Source organism: Megascapheus bottae, chromosome 9, assembly GCF_031878675.1.
Source record: "Megascapheus bottae isolate mThoBot1 chromosome 9, mThoBot2.hap1, whole genome shotgun sequence".
Taxonomy (NCBI): domain Eukaryota; kingdom Metazoa; phylum Chordata; class Mammalia; order Rodentia; family Geomyidae; genus Megascapheus; species Megascapheus bottae.
In genome coordinates, this window is record NC_143517.1 from 40,066,678 (window position 1) to 40,085,221 (window position 18,544).

At 38.7% G+C, this 18,544-nt stretch overlaps 1 protein-coding gene across 1 annotated transcript in view; it reads left to right on the forward strand.

Annotated features, from left to right (window-relative positions):
- Positions 1 to 18,544, forward strand: part of Vps13b (vacuolar protein sorting 13 homolog B) — a 494,062-nt gene that overhangs the window by 454,379 nt on the left and 21,139 nt on the right. Inside the window, exons 52-55 of the mRNA XM_090339134.1 lie at positions 194 to 477; positions 2,720 to 2,847; positions 3,177 to 3,376; positions 14,227 to 14,345. Coding sequence (XP_090195260.1) covers positions 194 to 477; positions 2,720 to 2,847; positions 3,177 to 3,376; positions 14,227 to 14,345 — 731 coding nt within the window. The remainder of the gene's footprint in view (positions 1 to 193; positions 478 to 2,719; positions 2,848 to 3,176; positions 3,377 to 14,226; positions 14,346 to 18,544) is intronic.

Below are 18,544 nucleotides of genomic sequence, written 5' to 3' on the forward strand. Positions count from 1 at the left end.
TCTATTAATATGCTCAGAAAAAATAGACACTGGGAGCTGGAGGTGTGGCTTAAGTGGTAAAAGTCTTGCCAAACATTCATGAGACCCTGGGTTCGGTCCCCTGTGTTGAGGAGGAAAATGCAAAGTTCAACTTACTGCATCTGCATTGTGGTAATAAATATGCTCCCTCTTCATTATCCTTTTTTCCCCCTAGTATTTTCATGTTCCAGACAGTGCTACTTTCAGCATTTTCCCAGGTGAAGACCAATCTGCTATGAAATGCAGCTCTCTTCCTTGTTGGGATTTCATGCCTGATATTGGGTCATCAGTGTGGGATGTATCCCTGCTTCAGAAACAGATCTTGCTGGGCTTTTGCCCTACAGCAGATGCTGACAGCTCGCAGTGCTGGAGCCTACCAGCTATAATTAAACAAGAGTTTCCCAGACAAAGCGTGGCAGTGCCCTTCGGGAACTTAAGAGAAAATGGATTCTGTACCAGGTATTTGACATAATTGTGAATGCCCTGTGTTGCTTGTGGAAGTAAGTGTTTAACCTCAAGCCAAAAGAAGCAGGGGGGTGATTGTAGTGCTACCCAGATGTAATGTTAAGCTATCCTTTTAACTCTAATGCCTTCTGGACATTGTACACAGTTGGTTGCATGTAATGATCACAAATTGGTTGTCCTAGTCTAATGCTTATCAGATTTGTCCCTTTCCACCTTTAAACTAAGGGGAAATGACGGTGTTCATACTGTTGTAGCAGCAGTACATTGTAATGAGAAGAATCAATTCTTTTTTTTCCACTCCTGGAGCTTGAACTCAGTGTTGGTCACTGTCATTGGGCTTTCTCAAGGCTAGCATTCTATCACTTGAGCTATAGCACCACTTCCAACTCTTTCTGTGTATGTGGTACCAAAGAATCAAACCCAGGGCTTCATGCATCCTAGACAAACACTCTACCACTAGGTCATGCTCCTAGCCCTCAACATTTTTTAGGAGTTTGTTGTAGGGGTTTTTTGTTGTTGTTGTTTTTTGGGGTTTTTTTTGTAAACTAAAGGCTAGCATATGAGAAAATTGAGTTGGAAAACCTTTCCATTTTCCAATGTTTTATTTTTACTTCAAAATGGAACTTTTCAGGAAAAATATAATTAAAAAAGATAACAGATAAATGCAAGCCAAGGAAGACAGTTCTGTGCTTATTCCTGCTCTCAAGTTATGCCAACTGCTGATAAGCAGTTCTACAAGTAAGAAGCGCAGAAATGAAAATGGTATGCTCACATGGATTTCTGTTTTGAGGAGCTTTCTGCAACTCTCAGAAGTGACTTATTTATGATATACATGACAATTATAAAAGAAAATATATTGTGACTTCATGAGAGGTGCCTTCTTCAAATGATTATGGATTTACAGACTGGGATTTAAGCCATCCTAGCCTTCTTGATGTATATATTTTTTAATAGTCATATTTTAAAAGGTAACAAATTAATTCAAGGTATCTTTAATGCTAAGGTTGTATTTCCTACATCTTTCTTTTCCATGTTCACAAACACTCCGGGAGTGTAATCCTGTACAGAAGTAGTTACCCTTTTTTTCTGGTTTTCAGTCATATCCTGGCCTCCAACTTTTACAATTGTCAAAAGGAAATTGCCTGAGGATAGTTGAGGAAGAAAACAAAACAAACAAAAAACTTCTCCCAGTGACGTGATTCTGAGCATGAGTTCATTCTTTAGTGTCCCACGTCCTCATCTCTCTTCCCATTCATTCAGCAGTTCACTAGGATGCAAGTACTATTGTGCTCTCACCAAATACTAACAGACAGTTGGCTCAGAAAAACTCAATCTTTGGAAAGGACTTGAATTGTAAATAGATGGTAAATAGAGAATAGTGTGCTATGGGACCCTTTAAATTAACATAAATTAAGATCACATCTGACAAAATACCTTATTTCTTATGTTAATTTTGACAATCTGTATGTGTGATGTGGCGTGAATTTTTCTTCTTATGTCCATGTTTACCTCCAAGTAATGCAGCTTTACTCCTTATAGAGACATATAGATCCTGTGAAGTATGATCATCTTGTGAAATTTGGCAATAAGCACTATGAGTCTATGGTTAGAATGCAAAAAGAGCAAGCACCCAAAATTCTCTCCAAGTGTAACTAAAAGCAGTCTGGTTCTTCTTTATCCAGATTTACCAAATACTTTGGGGGGAGAGGAGTGTACTCTGACTGAAGAGTTTGAGGAAAAAGAACAGGAGGCAAGGTAGCATCAAGTCAGCTATTGTTTGCTCTCAATGCTAGAGTTATGGTTTTTATTCTTGAGAAATGTATATTACTATTATTGCTAAAAAAAAAAAGAGTAAACTCACAGTTCGCTTATGATAGCTAATAAATGAGAAGGCTTCCATTACTGGAAAGTATTTCCTGAACCATAATAAAAGAAGGTATTTTAGAGTTAAGAATACTACTCGGGAGACTAAGATCTAAGGATTGAGGTTCAAAGCCAGCGCTGGCACAAAAGTCTGTGAAACTCTTTTCTCCATTAACCACCAGAAAACCAGAAGTAGTGCCGAGGCTCAAAGGATAAGGCCATAGCCTTGAGCTGAAGAGCTCAGGGACAATACCCAGGCCCAGAGTTCAAGTCCCAGGACCAACCAAAAAAAAAAAAGAATATTGCAAACCCAAGTAATTGTGTATTATTTTTTTCTAAGCTATGTCTGCCATTTGATTTGATTTTCTTCCAGGGCTATAGTACTGACATACCAAGAATACCTTGGAGTGACTTACTTAACCCTCTCAGAAGACCCTAGTCCTCGAGTAATTTTTCACAACAGATGTCCAGTAACATTGCTTATAAAGGAGAATATTAAAGGTATATTTTATGACATTGAATTAAAAGAATATAAAACATATTCTCTCTTGAGATTCTTGATTTAGTAGATATTTGTGATCCTATAAAGAATGCTTAAATAAAAACATGTACCTGGGTTTCATTGGCTCACACCTGTCATCCCAACTACTCAGAAGGCTGAGATTTGAGGATCATAGTTCAAAGTTAGCCCAGGCAGGAAAGTCCATGGGACTCTTCTCTCCAGTTGGAGAGCCTTGAGTTCAATGAGCCCAGGACCAGCACACACACACAAAAGAGCATGCATCCTTTTTTGAGTGGTCTATTTTACGTATGCCTTTTTTACATTTCAGATACTCCAAAGTTTGAAGTTTATTGCAGAAAAATTCCTTTTGAGAGTTCAATTCATCATGAGCTATATCATCATATTTCCAGTTATCCAGATTGTAGGACCAAAGATTTACTTCCTAGTCTTCGTATGAGAGTAGAATTGCTGGAAGAAATAACAACTGAGTGGAGTGACGCCATTGATATCAACAGTCAGGGAGCACAGGTTAGTGAACCACATGGATTCCTGTGCGGCCCAAAGGATAATCCCCTTTTCTAAATTCTCATTGATTGTGTACATATTATTTTTAAATGCTGAAATTATCTGTCAGAAGCAGTACTTAGAAAAATGAAACCTAGTAGAGATAAAAAAAATGCAACAAAATATATTTAGCAAGGGACCAGCTCACACCTGTAATCCTAGCCATTAAGGAGGCTGAGATCTGAGGACTGTGATTTGAAGACAGCTCAGGCAAGAAAGTCCATAAAACTTGTAATTTCCAATTAACCACTAAAAACCTGAAAGTGAAACTGTGGCTCAAGTGATAGAGCACTAGCGTTAAACAAACAAACAAAAGCAACAGCAGAAAAAAGAAAAAAAAAAAAAAAAACCCTAGGGCACAGCAGCCAGACACTGAGTTCAAGCCACAGTACTAGCATGTATACACACACACACACTCGCACACGTCAGACTTCTTTATATAAAAAGTAGGTCAGCTGTTCGGATTTTAGAATAATTATATCAACCCTAAATTAATTCTCAGTTTTGAAAGCTTACCAATTTTAAAATATCTATCCTAGTAATCCATAAAACTCTTAAAATACAAGAATAGTCCTAAAAAGCTAATTTGTTTCTATGTTACTAAATATGACTAGTATTGCTTATGTTGAAAAATGACACACAAACCTAACATTTCTTTACTACTTGTCGATTTTAATGACAATTCAGTGTCATTAAATACGTTTAATGTCATTGTTTGATGTTGTCTAACCATCACTATTATGTTAGTCAGTTTTCCATCTCTATGAGAAGAACACCTGATTAAATGATTTCAAAGGAAGAAAAATTTATCTCTAGTTAATGGTTTTAGTGTATGGTGAATTGACTTCATTGCTCTAATTGTGGCAAGCAGAAACATTATGGTGGAAGGGCATGGCTGAGGAAACCTGCTCATATCATGGCAGAGAAAAAGACTGGGCTGGAGACTAGCTAGATTCCTTCAAAGATAGCCCAGTGTCCTACTTACTTCAAGTAGTTCTTGGCTAATAGAACCCATTCAGCTACGAACTATCTCACCAATGGGTTAACCCATTCATGAAATTAGTGCCCTTATGATCCAGTTACCTCACAATAGTGCCATGTGCAGAACTTCAATACATGAACCTTTGGAACCATTTTATATCTAAACCATTAATAGCCACTATTCACTTTATTATTCTAAACAGAAACCATGAACACACTCTCCCTTTCCTCAATCCTGGTAACCTCCATGTGCTTTCTGTCTCTTAACTTTGCTTACTTCTAAGCATCTCAGATAAGGAAATCATAAAGTATCTCTCTAGAGCTCTTTTTATTCTATAAATTATGTTAAAGGCTCATTGCATGTGTGATAACATTCTACAACATAAATTGCAAAGTTGTTAGTCACTTTATGGCTGAATAACATTGTACTATACTTTTTAAAAATCATTTCATACGTATTCACATAGTCTTCACAATAAGCTTATGAAATAGGTCCTAATGTTATAAAATACATAGTAAAGTTATATTTACAATAATAACAAACACTGGTTATCATTTATCTCTGTGTCAGGTTTTGTGCTAGCTGTGCTAAGTTCAATCTTTTCTAAGTTTTATAATAGCCATGTAAGTGAAAATTGCCATGAACTGTGAGAGAAGGGTCTAAGGTTGACCTCAATCTTCCTTCATTCAACACCCATGTTTTAAGACCCTGGGCTATGTGTGGTTCTCTTTCACTTGGAATTCTTCGACTCTGCACTTTCCTTGCCCTTTAGGATATTTTTTCTTGTCTCTCAAGATTCAGTTAAAGATTTAGTTACTATCAAAGACTTAGCTACTAACTAAAGATTTAGCTACTACCTTCATGTCTTCATATAACTTTTGTACCTTCAATTATCTTTTTCTTCAGCAAGCACTCTACCACTGGAGCCATGCCCACAGCCCTTTTGCTTGTATATTGCTTGTATATTGTCTCTCAGCTTTGTCCAATCTGACCTTGCATTTGTGATCTTTCTATTTCCATTTCCCTAGTAGCTGAGATTACAGGTTTATAAACTGTACTTAGTTCTTTAGATTATTTTCTGCTAAAACAAGATTTCTGGTAGTGGTTGCCATGTTTACCCACAGCAAATACTGGTGAGTGGTTGAATAAGATGCGACTGCTGAGAAAGTATATGAAGGAGGCCAAGAGGGTCAAGATATAACCTAGAGAAACTACAGCTTGCAAGCATAAGGCAGCAAAAGAGATGAAAAGGAGCTAAATGATAACAGGAGGACTGGATAGGAGAACTGTTGAGAGACCAGGCAGGATAATGATGAGAAATTAGAACAACCAGAAGTAAAGGAATGCAGGGGCAAGTTTAAATTGTTCTCTTAAGTAGAGTGGCCATTAAAAAAAAAAATGAGATCAGTGTGGAGGAAGCTCTTTACATGTTATTGGGGAGGGGCCAGGAAAGGAGAGTAGAAAATAACATAGGCAGAGTCAAGCACGAAGGAAGAGTCAGTCCTGTTTCTCTGACAGAGGGAAAAATAAGGATGAACACAGGCATTGATAGATGTATAGAGAGGTCTGGGAAATGAAGTGACTTGGTTCTCAGTAGCCTGGTGTTTATTTTGGAAGTGGGGAGATGAATAATCTGCTAAAAAGAAAAAAAAAGGAAAGAAGAAGGGGACTAAAGCCTGCCTTTGAAATAGACAAGTCTACCCAGAGCTTTGTTTCCCTCAGCAGTGATCATTTGATGATCACTAAAAATCTGCTGGGTCTGAGCAGCCTTGGGAAATGTTCCTAGCCTTGTTAATTTACAAAATGAATACTGTAAGCTTCTCAAGCACTCCTGAACTCCCATGCATTGGTTTGAAGACGTTTGAAAACTTGCTTAGATATGACTAGAGACTTCTTTACAATAGGCATCTTGCCTGCCAAGCTATATTTGGGAAGTTCCTAAATTTCCTCAAACTTTTGTAATCAGAGATGCTTCAAAGCCTGGGGGAGGTGCTTTTTCCAACCCTCCTCTTATCATCTGGGGCCGAGGACCCAGCAGCAGAGGCTCCTATTCCCATTAATCTTTGAGAAGCTGTGTACCATATGTCCTGTGGAAGGAAGGCGCTGTGTCCCCAATGAAAGAGCAGCCCTTGAGGGTGGCAGGCTTGTCTTCCAGGAGCGTCTCCTCAGCCCTTGGTGCAAGAGATGGGATATGAGTTTCAACACTGACCGAAACATGTAGAATTAGAACACCATTAAACCTCTATTGTGCCTCAAGGAAGAAAGCTTTTGTCAGTCCTGAACATGTGCCCAGGTTCTGTTTTTGTAAATTAGACAATCTCATATTATATAATTTTGAAGTGAGATAAGGAGAAATAGTTTTAGTCTCACAAAGAAGCATTCTTTGTACCTCGTAGCATGTAGACCACACAATTGTGACCATGAGGGTGGTATAGGTGTTCTCAGATTGTCTCTGGCTCACATCTGGTGAGAAGCCATATCATGTTCAGTGGGAGGCCTCAAAGTGGACTGGTGCCCATTTCCATAATTTGACAATGAGTAGTAGCCTGACCTCGTGGTGGAGTGGAATCTGTAGGTTTGCATCTCTATAGATACGCAAATGCAAGACTGGACTGTAGTTCCTCCACTGTTTCCCTAGCATCTACACATCTAGGGTTCAATTTTCACCAGTGCTAAAAAATTTTTTTCCAATCTTAGGCTTGAGCTCAGGGCCTGAGCACTGTCCTTGGACTTTCTCAAGGCTAGATCCCTACCACTTGAGCCTCAGCACTACTTCCAGCTTTTTTTTCTATGTATGTGGTACTGAGGAATCAAACCTGGATCTTCGTGCATGCTAGGCAAGCACTACCAGTAGGCCAAACTCCTGGTCCTGCTAAAAAAAATTTTTAACTACATAATCCAAGTGAGATAATAATAATTGACCCAAAGTTATAATAATAATGATCTAGGTAATAACAATTTAACTGAAATTTCATACACGATTTTCTAGTGGTTTGGTTTGGGCCTGAGCACACTGTCTTGAGACTCCATTTAGACTCAGGGACATGAGAGGTGCATTGAACCAATGTAGTCTATCAAAACCTTTGTCTTGATGTTGCTGCTCTGTAAGAAGTAGGATAAGACAGAAAAGTCATTCCTCACTCACCGCCTCATTTCCTGCTCTTTGTGTTCTTATGCCTAGGCTTCTACCAGACAAGAGTTTATATCCTGTTGTAATATAATGGATTTCACTTTCTGATAGTCAGAAACCTTATTATTTTTACAGTTAAGCAACAGTACTTTTTAATATTCAGAATAAGAAATAAACACATAGAACATTACCATTTAAACAGCAATACAAAGCCTACTTTATTCAATCTACATTTTTTGAGTTTTTAGTATGTACCTCGTTGTAACTTTGGTACTCAGCCTACATAAAATGTTCTGTATTAAAATGGAGCACTGTCTTTGTCCTCTAGGAGTTTTCATGTGAAGCAGGTAGGTACTAAGTGATCATATGACATTTGTATTACTTCAGACTACATGGGAGCTGTGAAGGAAGCAGCAGGTGTCTGGAAGAGACACCTTGGAAGGCCAAGAAGTGTGTGTCTGGTTGAGGGACCTGGCATCTGCGTCTTTAAGGATAAATGAACCTCTAGACAAGAGGGTAGTAGAAGTTTCTAGTCAGTGCAAGCAACATGTTTGAAACTTCAGGATATAAGTTAGGGGCATGTTCCTTTTAAGGAAAAAGACATCATTTGGCTGTCCTGTCTGATGAAAAGACAAAAGGAGAGGAAAACTGAAACAGAGAATAGCTCTAACAAGCCCCTAGTATTCTCTCAGAATTGGCTTTTCTCTTAAGAGTCACAGGAGATCATCAGATTGTTTATGAAAAGTATAGTGTGAGACATTGAAGGAGAATGGTCAAGTAATTATCCCATTGTGACTAAATTTCCTTCTAAAAGGACCCAGGAAGTTCTCAAGATCTTTGGCTCTTAATGGAAGTGTTTAGTACAGTCCACCTCACTGCTAGTCTCAATTTTTTTGTATTTGGGAGGTGACAGTTCATGTATGTATAGCTCAATATCATCTATAAAGTGCCTCCATTTTTTCATTCATTTATCTGAAACATTTTATTGAGGATTTATCATATGCTAAACCCTTTTCCTCAAATAAGGCATAATTCCCAACTTCAAGGATGATGAATGGACTAATATAGGAAGATACTGAGATACAGCCATTGATCATTGAAAAGCTTTTTATATAGGATAGTTTTTATGTTGATTTTCCAGTGAGAGATTTCAGTGCTGTAGCTTGCTTCTGTCCAAAGTCAGGCTAGACCCAAATTTGCTCATATAATCTCCCAACCTGTTGTGTTTTTTTTGTTTATTTGTTTGTTGTTTCCTACAGCAAGCTGATCTCTGAAGTCTTGCCTTAACTATAGATACTGCTTGAAAGTTTATCAAACCAAATTAGGAAATTTTTCCAACTTCTCCCTTGAACTAGTATGAAAATCTCTCCCATGATATGTTGTTTTAGAAGGTCCCAGTATCAGCATTGTGGTTTATTCCAGTGGTGACCAAAGAAACTTTTTAAAATTTGACTAATACTGGGGTTTAAACTCAGGGTCTCACACTTACTGGCTCTCCTGCTCAATTGGCACTCTACCACTTGAGTCACACCACTTAATTTGCCTTTCTCTGATTATGTTGAAGATGAAGTGTTGTGGACTTTTCTTCCCAGATGACTTCAGATCTCTGTCTTCCTGATTTCAGTGTCCTAACTTGTAGCTAGGATTATAGGCATGAGCCATTATCTTTTTTATTTTACCGAGTTTTGAACTCAGGGCCGTATACTTGATAAGCAAGCACTCTACCACTGGAGCCCTGAGACCAGCCTTTTTGCTTTACTTTTTCAGGTTGTACTTTTACCTCATATAATTGGCATTTATAACTGTTTGTCTGGTCTGGCCACAAACTATTACCTTCCCACTCAATACCTTCCAGATAGCAGGGCTTACAGGTGTGTGTCATCATGCCAGACCTAAAAACTTTTTTTTATTGATCTCACTACTGCCGCTTGGTAGCATCCACTTTTTTATCCTCTAGAGCATACTTCCCACTCAGTATACCCACAGTACAATTTTTACAATGGCAGCTTCCCCATCTTCTCTAAGTGTTTTCTTATTCTAGCCAAAGAATTCTGGCACTTTGAGTCACTCTCTTAGTAAATGTGATTTCCAGACACATCACCACAGTTACCCCTGTATGAACACACCAGTGTGTTATGTTCCCTTTTTAAAATCTGGCAGCCGAAATTACACATAGTATTCCAAATGTGGTCTAACCAGCTATTACCTCCCTGTGGTTCCATTAATAAAGTAGAAGGGTGAGTTAGCTTTTTATTAACAAGTTCAGACTATTTCTTGTTATTGAACTTGTGGTCAGCCATATCCTCTAGGTTTTTATCATATGATTTGCTAAACAGTTGGCTATTCGAACCCAATGACCGATTTTGCATTTTTCCCTAGTAAATTCGAACCCAATGACCGATTTTGCATTTTTCCCTAGTAAATTAAGTCTTGTTGCTATTGGCTTCATATAGATTGTTAAATTGCTTTAGAAACTTTTGTGATGCTGTCATCTAACATTAAATGTCCTTGATGGCTTTACGTTTTCTATAGATGTGGTGAGTATGCATTCTACGTGTTCTTCCAAGAAGTCGATAAATATGTTGAGCAGCACGTATCCCAGGTCTCCATACTGTGTAGAATCACAGAACACTTCTGCTGTGACTAGGTTCAGTCAGCCAGTAGCACACCAATTCTTCTTGTCATCTAGATACAGGAGAAAGTGTGTAAAGGCATTTTTAAATAATCCTGTACATGATATTTCACATCAACAAGACTGTCATGAAACTCTGCGGGCCTGAGGAGGCAGAATTTGGATTTCTGATCTGTTTATTTGATGTGTGTCACAGAGTGTACCCTTCACACTAATGCATGGAGCAACAGGTAGGGACTTCAAATAGCTCTAGACTCTGGGAATTTTTACATAGAAGAAAAATTTGTAATCCGAGTAGATATCTGATTTAGAAAACATCTAGTGTAAGCCAGGCGCTATGGCTCATGCCTGTAATCCTAGCTACTCAGGAAGCTGCGATCTGAGGATCAGGGTTCAAAGTCAAGCTGGGCACAAAAGGACCTGAGACTCTTTATCTCCAATTAACCTCTAGAAAATGGGAAGTGGGGCTTGACTCAAGGGTAGGGTGTTAGCCTTGAGCTGTAGAGCTCAGGGATAGGGCCCAGAGTTCAAACCCGTGACCAAGAAAGAAAGAAAGCAAGAAAAGAAGGAAGGAGAGAGAGAGAGAGAGAGAGAGAGAGAGAGAGAGAGAGAGAGAGAGAGAGAGAGAGAGAGAGAGGGAGAGGGAGGGAGAGGAAGAGAAAAGAAAGAAAGAAAGAAAGAAAGAAAGAAAGAAAGAAAGAAAGAAAGAAAGAAAGAAAGAAAAAATATCTAGTGTAGGTATTTTGGCTTCTTGCTTATTGTTCTCAGCTTACTCCACATCCATGTTAGGGCCAGCACAGATTAACAACAGATTGGCACCCATTTCTGTGCATCAGCAAGTACCCTGGCCTGGAATCTTTCATGCAGTTACCACTGGTTCTGACTGAATCACAACTATTTCCAGAGACACTCAGGAGTAGGGATTTCTCTGAAATGTCTTTCAAAAAGCATACATAGGGAAAAATTACATCCAGAATATCTACTGTTTTTTTTTTCATCCCTATCCAACCTTTTCTACTTTAATCATTTTAGGGATTCATCTCTTTTTTTCTTTCTGGACTATCTAATTCATCTGATAACTGTAGCTACTGTCTATCACCCAATTACTACCAGATATCTCCTCTGGCTCTCATGATCCTCCCAAGCTCCAAATCTGTGTTTCCTGCTACCCACCCAATATCTCAATGTGACAGACCTACAAGCATTCCAAACGCAGTGTGTCTGAAACCAAGATGGTCATTTCTCAGACCCCAAGCTAGCTTTTCCCAGAAACTGTTTCAGTTAATGTCATCACGATTTCCCTAAAATAAAGGCTTATATCCTACTATTGTAAATTTGTATTGGACATCTGTTTTATGTCAAGTCCTCTAGAGGTATTGTCATGGTCTGTCGCATCCCTTAAAGGAAGATGCTACCTGAAGCTCAAGATGTGTAGGCCTGGGATTCACACCCAGAAATGTCTGGCTTACAAGCTAGTTCCTTTCTGCTGCATTCAAGTACCTTCCTGTTCTTTCTTGCCCCAGACATCCAATAAATCTCTGTGTTCTCTCAGAAATACCTCATAAATGCCTGGATTCTATCCCTTCTCACCATGACCAGAATTGTCTTTAAACCTTTGATTAATTATCTCAATCCAAGATTTTAGCAGTAGCCTCTTAAAAGATCTATCATTAGCTTGTCCACTCTCAAATATGTATCCATAACAACTAACCAAGAAACTAATAAAATGTTTTATTATTATTGTTATTATTTTTATTATTACTCCAGAGACAGCTCTGTACTGCACTAGAATGCCTAAAGCAGGACAGCTTCAAGGCCAGGCCACATCTCACCTCTGTCTTCCCTTTATAGGGATTAGTCCCTTAACACATGTATAAATGTCTTCTTCCCAGCCTTAAAAAACAAAGCCTAGAATTCTTTCATATCATAACTTATCTACTTGAAATGCTCTTCTATGGACTACTTACCTGGATATAGAAGAAATAAAGCCTGTTTCTACTCTTAGGACTGTTCTGTTTTTTTTTTTCCAGATGTCTAGATAGTCTTGGAGATTATTTTTCTGGTACTGAGATTTGAGGTCAGGACTACATAGTTGCTATGCATGTACTCTACAGTGTGAGCCTTACCTCCAGCCCTATTTTTCACTGGTTAGTTTTTCTTTTGGGGGGAATAGGGGATGGGTGGGAAAGTGGCCTTGGTCGTGGGGCTCGAACTCTGGGCCTGGGCTCTTCAGCTCAAGGTGAGTGCTCTACCCCTTAAGCCACTGGGCCACTTCCAGTTTTCTGGTGGTTAACTGGAGATAAGAGTCTCATGGACTTCCATGTTTGGGCTAGCTTTGAACCGAGATCCTCAGATCTCAGCCTCCTATCTAGCTAGGGTTAAAGGCATGAGCCACTGGAGCCCAGCACTGGTTAGTTTTGATATATAGTCTTATTTCCTGCCCATGGACCTGCATCCACCTTCATTAGACTTCTTGTTCTAGCTGAGAAGACAGGCACTTGCCACTACACCCAGCTTTTCCACTGAGCTGGAATGTAGCCTACAATTGTGATCATCCCAATCTCAGCCTCCCTATAGGTTGTGATAAGAGGCATGAGCCACCAGTCCCTAGTTATTAGTTGAAAAGAGATTTTGTGAACTTTCCTGCCTGGGCTAGCTCAGAGTGAAAGGTAGCAAGAAGATGGGCCAGGATGAAAGCTCATTCCTTTCATTCTCCACAGTCCATCCAGGTTTTTGACTAGCAGATATACATTCAAAGTTTAAGTTAATTTGCCTTTTTTTAAAAACTCCCCTGGACAATTGAACCTTAAAAAGATTTGTGCCAAGTGAATAATTCCAGTCTTCCAGCAAGGATTTATAAGGGGTAAAATATGTTTTGGTCACAGGGAATGGGAAATGGTAAGGCAAGAGATGAGGCTACAGCAATAGCTGAGCAGAACTGGAGGATGAATCACATAGGCTTAGAAGAGGAGGAGGCAAAGATGACGTCCAGGTGGCCTGACTGAATATGGTCAGGATCTCTAAGAGAGAAACCACTACAAAAGAAAGAAGCCTAATAACCTTCTGGTTATTTCTCAGCATGAGTCTATGGTCCTCCCCTGTGCATTTATGTCTACTCTCTGTAGCTCTTCATTTGCTCAAATTTAAAATATATTCATCACTTGGCAAGAAAGCACCTAACTTTGTTTCTTCCTTTAAGAATTGTCAGGGGTTTTCTTTTTGCTTCTGTTATTTCCTGTCCTGATAACATAGGGCCAGATTTGGACTAAAATGATTTGCAGATTGTTCAAACCAACATTCCCAAGCTCAAGGAGGTTCTTGCCCTTGCCCTCAGGTAATGTTGGCTGTGAACATGATGTTCTTGGAGTTGTTTTCCACATAGTTCTGTTGTGTTTTCAAATACCTATCCATGTAAGCAGCACTGGTATTTAATGCTGAAAGGGCATCTGTGCTGCTGCCCTGGCGCCTGGCTTCTGACACAGAACTGTTTGCAGGTCTTAGTTCATCTTCTCATGACAGAAAGATCAATTTTGACTCTAAGCAAATTAACTTGCCTAAAATTCTTATGCATTTGTGAGAGGTGTTAGGGGAGTATGCTGTATCTTATTGCTGGGTTTTGGGCAGGGGAGGGGGAAGAGGTGCCCAGGGTGTAAAGGTACCAATGTAGTAGTAAGTCAGCTCTCAACAGTCTGAAAATGTTTCACACATTGCATTTCAAGTCCCCAGTTTTAGAGGGGATTCTTTCCCACGGAGATTCATATGCACACATAAAGCTGGCCCAGGGCTGGCCTCCAGCCCATACAGAGTTATTTGTGAATTCCAAAGAAGCAGAGAATGAAGACACCCATGCCCCGTCATCCATCATTTCTTTTCTATGAACAGTACAGCTGGATATTGAAAAATCTGGATTTGATTTTTTTCATTTCAAGTCAACGGAATAGCCTGTACACATGGATATAAAGAAATAAAGAAGTGTTTGTGGTATTGAGTCAGAACTAAGATATTCAAAGTCAGCCATTTCAGTAGCATTCTTAGTGCTTTGTAATCAGATTGTGAATTTTTCCTTGCAGGTTGTCTTCCTTACTGGCTTTGGCTATGTGTATGTGGACATTGTACATCAGTGTGGCACAATCTTCATCACTATAGTCCCTGAAGGAAAAGCAGAATTTATTTTAACCAATAGCAATAGGTATGTTTAATTGATTTTCCAGTAATAATACAGTTAAGATTTACCATTACAAATGTGTAGCCTAGAGCCAGGAGTGTGGCCTAGTAGTAGAGTGCTCGCCTAGCATGCACAAAACTCTGGGTTTAATTCCTCAGTACTACATATACAGAAAAAGCCAGAAATGGTGTTGTGCCTCAGGAGTCAGAGTGCTAGCCTTGAGCAAAAAGTGTCCAAGGACATTACCCAGGCCCTGAGTTCAAGGACCAGGACTGGCAAAAGAAAAAAAAATGCAGCCTGTTATTTGTTATTCTTTGTCGCCTCCATATACTCCTTGAAGCTTCTGGTTTATTGTATATAATATGTAAGTAAGTTCTAGTTACTAGCATTAAATCATATAATAATAGAGTATCTTTTCCCATCTTTTTATTCTTCTGTTGTAAGCTTGACAAACTAAGATTTACAAACTAAGAAATACATCTTAAATTATGCAATTTTAAGCATAAATTTAAAATTAATTTATTTTTATATTATCTTGAAAGTTGTACAAAGGGGTTCTGATAAAAGTATAACTTGGTATCATTTTCCTAAGCACACTTTAGCAAGATGTATTAAGAGCTTTAAAATCCCTTTGGCTTAGAAGTTCCACTTCTTAAAATTTAATCGTTAAAAAAATTAAGGAAATGGACACAGATATATACAAAGGGATGTTTATAACATTGCTGTAGTAGCAAAATACTCAGACTACAAGTGTCCCTTATGAGTAGAGAAATAGAAGATACATAAATTAATCAGAAATAACATATTGCAAAAATGGGATTTTTGACATATCAAAAAATTTCTATGATAGAAAGTATAGTAAGCAGAATATAGATGTAGCGGTAAATATGTAGAATAGTTATATATCATCTGTACATGTTGACAGTGTATATGCACACACATATGGTTATGTCATGTTGTTTTTGACTATACTGAAGTTTGAGCTCAGGACATACGACCAGCCCCATTTTTTGCTGGTTATTTTGGACATGGAATCTAGTGACATTTTCATCCCAGGGTGGCTTTGAACCATAATCTTTCAAATCTCAGCCTCCTGAGTGATGAGGACTGGATTATGTTAGCTAGAATTGCAGATCCTAGAGAGAGAGAGAAATAGGAAGATATTGCTCAAGTCTAGCCTAGGCAAAAGTTTACAAGAAGCTAAAGCCTACCTGAAAACAAAAAGGTACTGAGGGCATGACTCAAGTGGCAGAACTCTTGCCTAATAAGTACAAGGCTATGGGTTCAAACTTAGATTACCATTCATGTTCAGCTCAGGCAAAAACAAGTTTAGGATACTTCTTCATCATGCCTGTCATTCTAAAGATAAGAATACTCCACTACAGATAGTAGTATAGTAGTCCTGGCTAGCCTTGACTCCAAAAACAGCAGCCAATACAAAAAGGCTGGCAAGTAGGTCAATTGGTAGGACATCTTAGCTAACATACAGCTCTGAATTCAACCCCAAAGTACCACCAAAGGGGGGAAAAGAAAAAAAGAGTAGAAAGTGGAGCTAGGAATGTAGCTCAGAGGTAAAGTGCTTACTTAGCATGCATGAAGCCCTAGGTTCAATTCCTCAGTACCACATGAACAGAAAAAGCCAAAAGTGGTGCTGTGGGTCAAAGTGGTATAGCACTAGCCTTGAGCAAAAGAAGCTCAGGGACAGTGCCCAGGCCCTGAGTACAAATCTCAAGACTGGCAAAAAAAAGAGGGGGGGGCGGAGAGAAACAATCACAACTACTAATAAATGATAGATTTAGAGTTATATGAGTTTTTAGTTGTATTTTAATGTTCTTTAATGGTATTTATTTAAGAACTCATTATTTTGCTTATCCTCATCCTATATGGCCATATACGCATAGCTATTGCTCTATTGTGGTCCTCTGCCAGGAGAATCCTGGGTGTATCCTACTTATTGCGAATGAGGGAAACCATGGAGCCTATGAACTCTAAGATATGGAAACAATAGCTTGATTTTTGTGTTTGTTGATCTCAACCTACTATGTGAGGTTGTTTCCTCTCCCTCTCTCTCTCTCTCTTTCTCTCTCTCTCTCTCTGTCTCCTTTTTGGTTTTGTTTTTGTTTGCTTGGTTTCTCGGTTTCTCTCCTTATGGTTTATTTCATATTGTCACTGTATTTGACTTTGGTACCTGATATATTCTATATATGTTTATTTATTTGAAATAGGAAAGGGAAGGGGAAAACAAGATGATTGGGAGGAGGTGGGGGGAGGGAAAGTAGAAGAAAAACATTAGAAGGGGTATCAGTGCTCAAGAAGTAATGGACCTACTACCTGACGAATAACTGTAATCCCTCTTTACATCACCCCGACAATAAAATACAATTGAAAAAAGAAGAACTTATTAATTTAGAACTACTGATATATTCTTAAATTGTGTAAATTTCAAGCCCATAGAACAGTTTCAGAAACATTTCTCCTAAATGTTAATGACACGAGCCACAATTTGTACATGCAGTGATACAAAGAAGACAGTATAAGTATCTACAACCTGCACTTGCTTGATTCATTTATCTAACAACTAGTTTTCAGTGCTTACTATATTCCAGTGCTTTAATGGGGACATGGGTTCATCAGTGAGTAAAAGACAATAAAATTCTTGCCCTTGAGAGTACATTCTCACAGCATCATTAAATAAGGGAGACACAGAAAGAAAAGAAACATAACCAAAAGGAAATTTTATGGTATGGTACAAGGTCAGCATTCCACAGGTATAAAACAACCCTGTTAGAAGAGCCATACGTGACAGGACCCGGGGAAAGGGAGAATGGAATTTTAAAGTTCTTATTATAAAAAGCCTATTTACAAATCTGGCATGTGGGCATAGTCTTGAAAAGTGAAGTTCTTCTGAAAGACATGTTTTCTAGATCAGGATATGTTATGGGTCTGTGCCCTGGCATCACAGAGTGCAGAGCAGAGGCCAGCTGAGTTTGGGGAGGTAAAAGCAGTAATGCATGAAGCCATAGAGCTCAGGGCTGTAAGGGGCCCAGGGGTGTGTTTTAATTCTAAGTGAAATGAGGAAGTCATTAGAACACTTGGAAGAGAGAACTGGTGACTTAAATTTTTAGATCATTGGCTATTTCGTTGAAGCAGGCTCTAGAGAAATAAAGAGGGAACCAGTCAGGACACTCTTACAGTTTGGAGGCTATTATATGTAATCATCCAAGAGATACTGGTGGCTTAGACCACAATAATATTAGTGGAAGTGTATGGGAAGATTTCCCTTTAAGGGAAAGGCAGTGGAATTTCTCTTCTATGTTAGATATGGATTTAAAGATAGAGACATCAAGAGGGATTCAAAAAATTTTGCTGTGATCAGTGGTCGGTTATGAGTGTATTAAATGAATAGCGTGAGTGTAAGAACAAGATTTGATTACATCGTTTAGCCTTCTAAGTGCGAAGATACAGTGTACATGCAGAGTCATAAGATTGGAGTTAGGAGAGTTCTGGGCCTCCACATGTCGTGAGACTGACCGAGATTCCCAGTGAAGCAGTGGCGATAGAGAGGAAAAGAGGGACCATGGCCTGAGTTGTGTACACTGTCAACTTAAGTGCTTTGCTACAGAAGAAGGAGGGGTTCATGTAGCTAGCTATGTATGAGTGACCAGAGAGGTAGAAGATCTCAGAAAAGACAGGTAAAAGAATAATGTATATGGGCACCTACATCTCTCCCAGCAGAGGATTACAACAGACAAATCTCAGATACACAAGGCCATATAGGATGAGGCTAAATGAAAGGATACGGAAACAAGAGCTTTATGTCTTGTGATTGTTGCTCTTAATGTACTCTATTTCTCATCTCTTTTGTTGTCCCTTGGTTATTCTCATGTTGTTACAGTATCTGACTTTGTTACCTTGCATAGTGTATATATGTTTATTTGTTTATTTGAAATAGGAAAGGGAAGGGCGGAAACAAGATGAGGGGAGGGGGTCGGGAAAGGGAAATGGAGACAAAAACATGAGACAGGGTTATCAATGTATGAGAAGTAATTCACCTTCTATCTGGAAAATATAATTGTAACCCCTCTATTAATTACAATAAAAAAGTATTATGTATGAACTAGAAAAAAATATTGTGTATGGGGGAGAGAGAGTTTCCAGTAATGTCAAATGTTACTAGTAATTTGAGTAAGCACAAAACAAAGCCCATTATTGTTTTGGCCAAA